At 45.3% G+C, this 8,624-nt stretch overlaps 1 protein-coding gene across 6 annotated transcripts in view; it reads right to left on the bottom strand.

Moving 5' to 3' along the window:
• Nucleotides 1–507: 507 nt before the first annotated feature.
• The window catches only part of LOC115169747 (ecto-NOX disulfide-thiol exchanger 2), a 313,601-nt gene continuing 305,484 nt past the window's right edge, over nt 508–8,624 (bottom strand). For 4 of the 6 annotated variants that reach the window (XM_029725696.1, XM_029725689.1, XM_029725666.1 and 1 more), the window contains 5 exons: nt 7,865–7,921; nt 7,559–7,615; nt 6,182–6,290; nt 3,781–3,866; nt 508–1,400 (listed from right to left, as the gene is read on the bottom strand). In XM_029725696.1, coding sequence (XP_029581556.1) covers nt 1,269–1,400; nt 3,781–3,866; nt 6,182–6,290; nt 7,559–7,615; nt 7,865–7,921 — 441 coding nt within the window. In that variant the 3' untranslated portion in view covers nt 508–1,268. The remainder of the gene's footprint in view (nt 1,401–3,780; nt 3,867–6,181; nt 6,291–7,558; nt 7,616–7,864; nt 7,922–8,624) is intronic. The other 2 variants (XM_029725675.1, XM_029725682.1) reach the window with 2 other exon arrangements.

Below are 8,624 nucleotides of genomic sequence, written 5' to 3'. Positions count from 1 at the left end.
CCAACATCTGTTCTGTTGTAAAACAGCCTTATATACACACACAGTACATGTACGCATGCTCACCCAGACAGATGCACACACACACACGCCTCTATAATTAGATAATGATGCTTCATTAAGATGAGCCCCAACAGCGTGTTTCAGCTTTGCTTTTGCCCAGGCACAAGAGCACAGGTAATAATGTTATTGTGATGGTTCTAAATGGCCTTAGGTAAGGTTTAATGACATGCCTTGGGCAGCGCTAAGAGATAACAAAACCAGCATCACAAAAGGTCTCAGGCATCTCTCCGGGCATGGCTGGGCAGGAGCAGTGTGTGTAAGAGAGAGAGATCGTGAGAGAGTGTGAGTGTACCTATCAGAGGCTCCCCATGTGGCTGGGGACCATCCTTGACTGGATTAGCAGTTTGCTCCCACTCATGCTACATACAGCATCTACACACATCATATACAAGCAGCATACCTAAGTGCCAGCGAGCATAACTGTATTCAATACAACTCTATTCTCAATTCTTCAGATTGCTTTGATTTTTTATTTAAAAATATCATCCAAGCATTTACAGAGTAGGAAAACAAATCAATCTATGCAACTGTTATAGGGAAACTTCAGGATTTTGGCAATGAGGCCCTTTATCTACATCCCCAGAGTCAGATGAACTTGTGGATACCATTTTTATGTCTCTGCGTGCAGTTTGAAGGTATTTTTTAACTGACGCTAGCACAATGACTGGAACTCTATGGGTATCTGCTAGCATTCATTGCCTAAACCCAGAAGTATCCCTTCAACAGCCTTTACAGAAAATGAAGAAATATATTCATTTTTACTCATAGAATTGTACAAACAAGGAAAGAAAAGAGAGTGTGAGAGGCCAGAGGGGTTGGAGGTTGAGTGTTCAGCAGACCCTGATATCCTCCCTGGGTAGTAGTCCTGGCTGAGTGACAGCAGAGTTAACCAATTAGAGGTTCTGAGAACGGTCCGACCCGCCCATGTGACGGACAGTCTGAGTTCTATGTTGTTACTTCTGTGTCTTCATAATACAGTCAAGAGTTCTATGCCAGTGTTTCTCAACCTTATTTGTGACAGGGACCAGCAAACTGTTTACATTATAACTAGCACTTAAGAACTGATTAAAGCAAGATCAGTAAACCATCACAGGGACAAGTGAGCAACAGCCAAGAAACCAGTGCAGGTCCTCATAAAACAATATCCTCATAAGACCGTCAGATCTCTGCTGTTTCTCCTGTGATATCCGCTGTGTCTCTGTAATGCTCTATTTGGTCTTGATTCCCTCGAAACCACAGAACTTCCAGCGTTTCTCCAGGCTGGCGCCCACCCCTGTCAGCTCCTGTCTGAAGGTACAGGGCAGCCGACCCAGTAGAGCCCCCACCTGTCCGGTGTTTATCTGAAACAAACATACACACACTGTAAATACACAGATTTGATACATACACAGGCACACATCCACAGATACAATCACAATACAAACGTTACACACAGATTTGATACACACTCCTACAAACTCAGAGCCCCACATCTCAGAAGAACTGATCTGAGTGACAAACGCCAACAGTAACACAATAATCATCACAAACCCACACCTACATATGCAATCACATCACATGTGCATATAGCATCACTTTCAAAAGGTGAGATTACACAAAACAATGACAGCAGGAAGCACTATCATTATATACAGAGAAAAAACTGAGAAAAAAGGAATGAGTCAGTGTGTTGATGAGTGCAGAGAGGTTGTAATGAGCTGGTGGTGAGAGTGGTCAAACAATATATAAGAAGGCCTCCTCATGGAGGTAGCAGTAAGAGTAGTCATGTCTGAGGGCCTCCTCATGGAGGTAGTAGTAAGAGTAGTCATGTCTGAGGGCCTCCTCATGGAGGTAGTAGTAAGAGGAGTCATGTCTGAGGGCCTCCTCATGGAGGTAGTAGTAAGAGGAGTCGTGTCTGAGGGCCTCATCATGGAGGTAGTAGTAAGAATAGTCATGTCTGAGGGCCTCCTCATGGAGGTAGTAGTAAGAGGAGTCATGTCTGAGGGCCTCCTCATGGAGGTAGTAGTAAGAGGAGTCGTGTCTGAGGGCCTCATCATGGAGGTAGTAGTAAGAATAGTCATGTCTGAGGGCCTCCTCATGGAGGTAGTAGTAAGAGGAGTCATGTCTGAGGGCCTCCTCATGGAGGTAGTAGTAAGAGGAGTCGTGTCTGAGGGCCTCCTCATGGAGGTAGTAGTAAGAATAGTCATGTCTGAGGGCCTCCTCATGGAGGTAGCAGTAAGAGCGGCCATATAGTATATCTGAAGGCCTCCTTGCGGAGGTGTCAGTGAGTGTAGTGGTCATATGTGGAGGAGAGAAAAGAACAGAATCAATCTGACAGTCGAGAGCAGAGGAGTGCGGAGAACCCAGAAAGGCCCCTGAGGAGCCCGACATGTGGAGACGAGTGTTTTAGCGAAGTGTCAGAATAAATAAAACCGCTTTGCTTCGTCAGTGAGAGACAGGAAGGATCCAGATGTAACAGGTCTCAGTGTCCAGGGAAATCACACTGAGACACTTCCACAAGAGCACTGGGAGATAGAGATATCCTATATTCATGTATATTGTACAGTAGCACTGGGAGATAGAGATATCCTATATTCATGTCTATAGTACTGTAGCACTGGGAGATACAGAGAGATACAGAGATATCCTACATTCATGTCTATAGTACTGTAGCACTGGGAGATAAAGAGATATCCTATATTCATGTCTATAATACTGTAGCACTGGGAGATAGAGATATATCCTATAGAGATATTCTATATTCATGTATATAGTACTGTAGCTAAGGGAGATAGAGAGCTATCCCATATTCATGGCTATGGTAGCTACACCATGTGGAGAGTGGGACCTGAGCCTCAGCATCATGAGGGCCCTGCCTGCACCAGGGGGATCAAATTAGATGAGCAGGATCTGGCTGCATGAGGAAACTCTTGCTGCAGGATGGGGCTCTTCTGTCACAAGGGGATGATTCAAATTGCATTAGGGGGAGGCTGCTTGCACCAGGGGGCTCCAACTGCATTGTGGGGCCCTGGCATACATCAGGCCCATATGTCAGCGCAGTAGGGATGCTTAGTCCATGTTTGTGCTGGATGTGTGGTGCCAGGACCGCTGAACTGGCTGTGTTGTGTGTGTCTTGTGACGGCCCTGAATTTGTCTGAACCGTCTGTGCTTCTCCTGCAGACGTTGTGCTTCCCCTTTAACTCCCTATTAATTAGCCAGCATCAGCTGTGCAAAAAAAGGGTTGTGACAGTGGAACGAATGAGGAAGTGTTCAACCCTTGTTTCCCGAAGCTCCTCTACTCCGTTTGTTTCGTTGTATTTATAAAGTGTGCTTGGTAGCCGTGTCTCAGAATAACCAGGATCCACTCATTTCTTCCTTTGAACTACTCATCTCAGTTGGTCTCCGCTGTTTCTCTGTGGACTTCGGTGGAGATCTGTTGATGGATTTGACTGACTACAACTTTTTCCAGCCCGTATTTCATTTGTTTTACACCGTGTTGGGTTATGTGTCTGTCCTTTGTATTGGTGTAGACTTGACAGACCAGATGGGACTCATTCCCTCACAAACAAAAAGGAGAAATCAATATTTTCTCTGGTAGGTACGACCTACCTGGCACCCCTACAAACAACAACCTCAAGTCAAAAGCATTACTGTGTGTGTGTGTGTGTGTGTGTGTGTGTGTGTGTGTGTGTGTGTGTGTGTGTGTGTGTGTGTGTGTGTGTGTGTGTGTGCCAGCAGTACCTTGGTGTCCAGCTGCTGTAGGTAAGAGAAGATGTATTCGATGCTGGCTCCAAATGGGTGGACATGGAGGAACGTAGAGATGATCCCTGAGGAAGGACAAACAGAGACATCAATACAGCTGTCAATCAAACTGAAATACCATATTAACATGTAGTTTAACATCTCAATTCAGTCTGAGTGTTGATTTACCCATCTATCCAAAATGAAAGCCAGCGAGAAGCTCACATTCAAGAGACCACTAGTCAACTCATGCTGTCTGACTGATGAAATGTATCTGGACTCTTCAAGTGTGTCTGTCTTCCCCAAAGCACTCTCAGCTCTATGGAAGACTCTTGTGTTTGAACAGTCCAGATTAAGATAAGTGTTTAATGAGGACTTTGACACTGCTTCTACATTAAAGCTTCTCTGATCAGAGCACCATGGGGCTTCACACACACACACACACACACACACACACACACGTTTTTTCTCTCATCAATTTCAACGATAACATCTGTTATCAGATCATCCCCTACTGATTATCCTGAACCCCTGTGTAATAATATATTATAGTACACTGAGGAGCCAGCTCAGAAAACACAGGAGAAAGCAAAGTCCAATTTATATCCCCATATGCATCAGAGTCTGGTCTTCCTCAGGCATTTTACTGCTTGTTTCTTGCGTTAAGCATGGCAGAGTTATGCGTCGTGACCCCGAGGTTGGAACCCCTGCTCTAGAGGGGGACATGACGCAGCGGGTACTAAGTCTAACCTACAGCTAACCTACAGCTAACATATAGCTAACATATAGCTAACTCTACCTGCTCTAGAGGGGGACATGACGCAGCGGGTACTAAGTCTAACCTACAGCTAACCTACAGCTAACATATAGCTAACTCTACCTGCTCTAGAGGGGGACATGACGCAGCGGGTACTAAGTCTAACCTACAGCTAACATATAGCTAACTCTACCTGCTCTAGAGGGGGACATGATGCATCGGGTACTAAGTCTAACCTACAACTAACATATAGCTAACCTACAGCTAACATATAGCTAACCTACAGCTAACTCTACCTGCACTAGAGGGGGACATGATGCAGCGGGTACTAAGTCTAACCTACAGCTAACATATAGCTAACCTACAGCTAACATATAGCTAACTCTACCTGCTCTAGAGGGGGACATGACGCAGCGGGTACTAAGTCTAACCTACAGCTAACATATAGCTAACCTACAGCTAACATATAGCTAACTCTACCTGCTCTAGAGGGGGACATGACGCAGCGGGTACTAAGTCTAACCTACAGCTAACATATAGCTAACCTACAGCTAACATATAGCTAACTCTACCTGCTCTAGAGGGGGACATGACGCAGCGGGTACTAAGTCTAACCTACAGCTAACATATAGCTAACCTACAGCTAACATATAGCTAACTCTACCTGCTCTAGAGGGGGATAAAGCAGTTGAAGATGCAGACCTTTCTTTCTTCATGAGTTCACTTAGGAGCCAATGTCCCCTTTTCCCTGTGGTGCTACCTTCAATTAATCTTCAAACAAAACGTCATGTAGAGCGATTCTGGCAGAGAGAACACCCAGAATCCTCACCAGCCGTCGCTGCTGAGCGGTCAGAGTGGGCCGGCATGGAGGGAGGGAGCGGAACGCCCCATTGGCTACACAACTACCTCTGAGCCAATCGGATGATCATTCTGGCATGACACCACTGTGGGACAGGACAGGTAACTCCCACTAACACACAATAGTGTGCATCTTGCCATCTGGCATAGGCCTACACGTAACTCCACAACTTCTTTCCCTTGTAACTCCACAAGACCTCAATTTCAGAAAATCTTTTTGATCCAGGACCAACCATTCCCTGTGAAAGTACGCTCCACTGAAATGGAGAATGTGCCAGAAGGCTGTGGTGATTAGAAACAGTAGAGGTGCTGAAGGCCTCAGTCAACCAGCCAATTAAAACGTGTGAACCCACCCAGAGAACTGGGAATAAACTGGGGAGGAAAACCAGGCTTTCCACAAATAACCTGCTTAATGATTGAGGTTGATGAAAGTTTCTCTAAAAATAACCTGTTTAATTAGCAAAAATTGTACCAACAATCAGCCAGAGTGGACAGCGCAAGGGGGATGTTCTCCTCTGTACGTACGAAGCCCTGCGTGTTGTACATATCAATACGCAGGGCTTCTCCCTCAGAGTTGACAGGACTTGGGGGAATCTTCTCCTGTACTAATGTTAGGGTAACATAACGTCATACTACTGTTAGAAGCCTAGTAACGTTATAGTTATGTTAGGTGAATGTACCCACTAGCTGGGCCTCTGAGTGGGGGGACCTACTCCTCTATAGTTAGGTTAACACAACATTGTTATAATGTTGAAGTAAGGTTATTGTCATTTTAGGTGAACTTACCAACTAGCAAGGCCTCTCTCTCAGAGTAAACAGGACTGGAGGGAATTTTCTCTGGGGGCAGACTCTCCTTCTCCTGACTGCAGGAAACCACTTCTAACGCTGTCGCCTCCTACAGGACAGAGGAGGAGGAGAAAACACTGACTGGTACATGATGCCCGCCCGCCTGCCCACACACACACAAGCAATCAGTGCTCAGCAGCCATGATGACGCACCACACAACAACAGATGCTGTGGAAGAAGAGGGGAGTCAAAGGCAGGGAGATCATTCAGAGAGGAGATGGTAATAGTTCTACCAGAGGAGGGAGAGAGAGAGAGAGAGATGGGAGTGTTAGTGATGCTAATGATGAAGCTGTTGTTTACTGTGGGCCTCTGACAGGCTGGAGGAGGGAGGGTCGGGTATGTGTGTGGGCGCTAGGATTGCCAACTGTCCCGTATTAGCCGGGATGTCCCTTATATTGGGCTAAATTGGTTTGTCCCATACAGGACCTCCCTTGTCCTGTATATTCATCCAATCACAGTATAGTGTCAACGCGCCAATTCCTGCAAAGTAATTTCTGTTGTTGTTCAGTCGGTTTGGCATATCAAGGAAATATGGATAAACCTGCTAAAAAGAAAAGACTGTGCAGCTACAACAAACAATGAGAAGCAAAAAATACATGGGTTAAGCCCGTCATGGGTTAAGTGGTGACTCGACGAAAGCTGTACTTTATGCCGTTGGGAATTCTCAATTGCCATGGAGGGGAGAATGACCTAACTCAGCATGCATCCACAGAAATGCACAACAAGGCCACGCTAGCTAAAGGTGCTACTGTTGCAATATCGTTGCATTCTTTGTGACGTCTACTGCGGAAAATGACAAAATCGCGGCAAGTGAAGCCTCTTTTCCTCTTTTGCATTTGAAATGTTTTTTATTTTATTTTTTGCTGTAAATGTTCAAATTGTGATTTCTTTGATCATTTATTTTGAGGTTTATTCACATAAGTTTACATAATGATACAGTTTTAGTAAAGCTACAGACGAAATGGAATATAAAAATGTTTTGCCTTTCCAATTGAAAAAGAATATGAATATACACTGTCCCTTATTTGGTAGTGAGAAAGTTGTCACCCCTAGTGGGCGCTGACCTATCTGTCACAGTCGTGGTGGCCTTTCTTACTGGGCTTGGCCTCACTATTTTATTCTGTGTGTGTGATGAGACAAGCCCTTGATTTCCTAACCCAGTTGTGTCGGGTTGATTTATCCTGCGACAAATAAAGTCCTCCTGCACTGGATTGGTCTGTAATGATCTGTCATGTCACTGGAAGAGGAGAGAGAGAGGAACAGAGAAACAGATAAGGGAGAAGGAGAGGGATGGAGAGGGTCTCTTTTCCACTTACATTGACTTGATCAGCACTCTCCTCGCTCCCTCTGTCATCTCGCGGTGATGTCTCCAGCTAGAGTCAATTATAAAAATGAGAAAAGCCGTCACGTCTAACATTCACATTGTTATTTAAACAGACATGCGTGTGGGGCGGCAGGTAGCCTAGCAGTTAAGAGCGTTGGGCCAGTAACCGAAAGGTCGCTGGTTCGAATCTCTGAGACGACAAGGTGCTCTGTCATGTCACTGGAAGAGAGTGAGGAACAGAGAAAGAGATATGGGGAATAGAGAGGGATGGAGAGGGTCACATCTCTTTTCCACTTACATTGACTTGATCAGCACTCTCCTCGCTCCCTCTGTCATCTCGCGGTGATGTCTCCGGCTAGAGTCAATTATAAAAATGAGAAAAGCCGTCATGTCACACACTCACGCAAACAGACGCACACACACATACAAACACACTTTCTCCTCAGGCAAGACCACTATAAAACACTGTTAAGGAGAGGTCAACATCACATATACAAGCCCTGAATAGTTTGAGGGGGTATGTTGTAATGTGCAATCAGATATAGAATCAGATCGAGCAGAGACATACAGTACTTATTAATATGTGTTCATTCCATGAGTAAGAACCAAACATAATTGGATGTCAAAACGTCCTCTGTTCACGACTGACATTCACACAGTGAGTGGTGTGTATCTCCGTTTTCTATTAAAATGGTTAAGACAACCTGACTCAGTGGTCCTAGATGAAGCCTGGCTCAGTGGTCCTAGATGAAGCCTGACTCAGTGGTCCTAAATGAAGCCTGACTCAGTGGTCCTAAATGAAGCCTGACTCAGTGGTCCTAAATGAAGCCTGACTCAGTGGTCCTAAATGAAGCCTGACTCAGTGGTCCTAAATGAAGCCTGACTCAGTGGTCCTAAATGAAGCCTGACTCAGTGGTCCTAAATGAAGGGACAGTTGTTGGTACAGTAACCGAAAAAGCTTTAATACATAATGCTTGGTGACAGCTTGGACAGTGAATGGGGCTCTGGGGTTAACTGATGATGGCATGCAGAAATCTGCCGAACATGGCAAACTGGCA

The sequence above is a fragment of the Salmo trutta genome, chromosome 3, assembly GCF_901001165.1.
Source record: "Salmo trutta chromosome 3, fSalTru1.1, whole genome shotgun sequence".
Taxonomy (NCBI): Eukaryota; Metazoa; Chordata; class Actinopteri; order Salmoniformes; family Salmonidae; genus Salmo; species Salmo trutta.
Note: the sequence above shows the minus strand (reverse complement) of the source record. Positions and strands in the feature narration are given on the sequence as shown.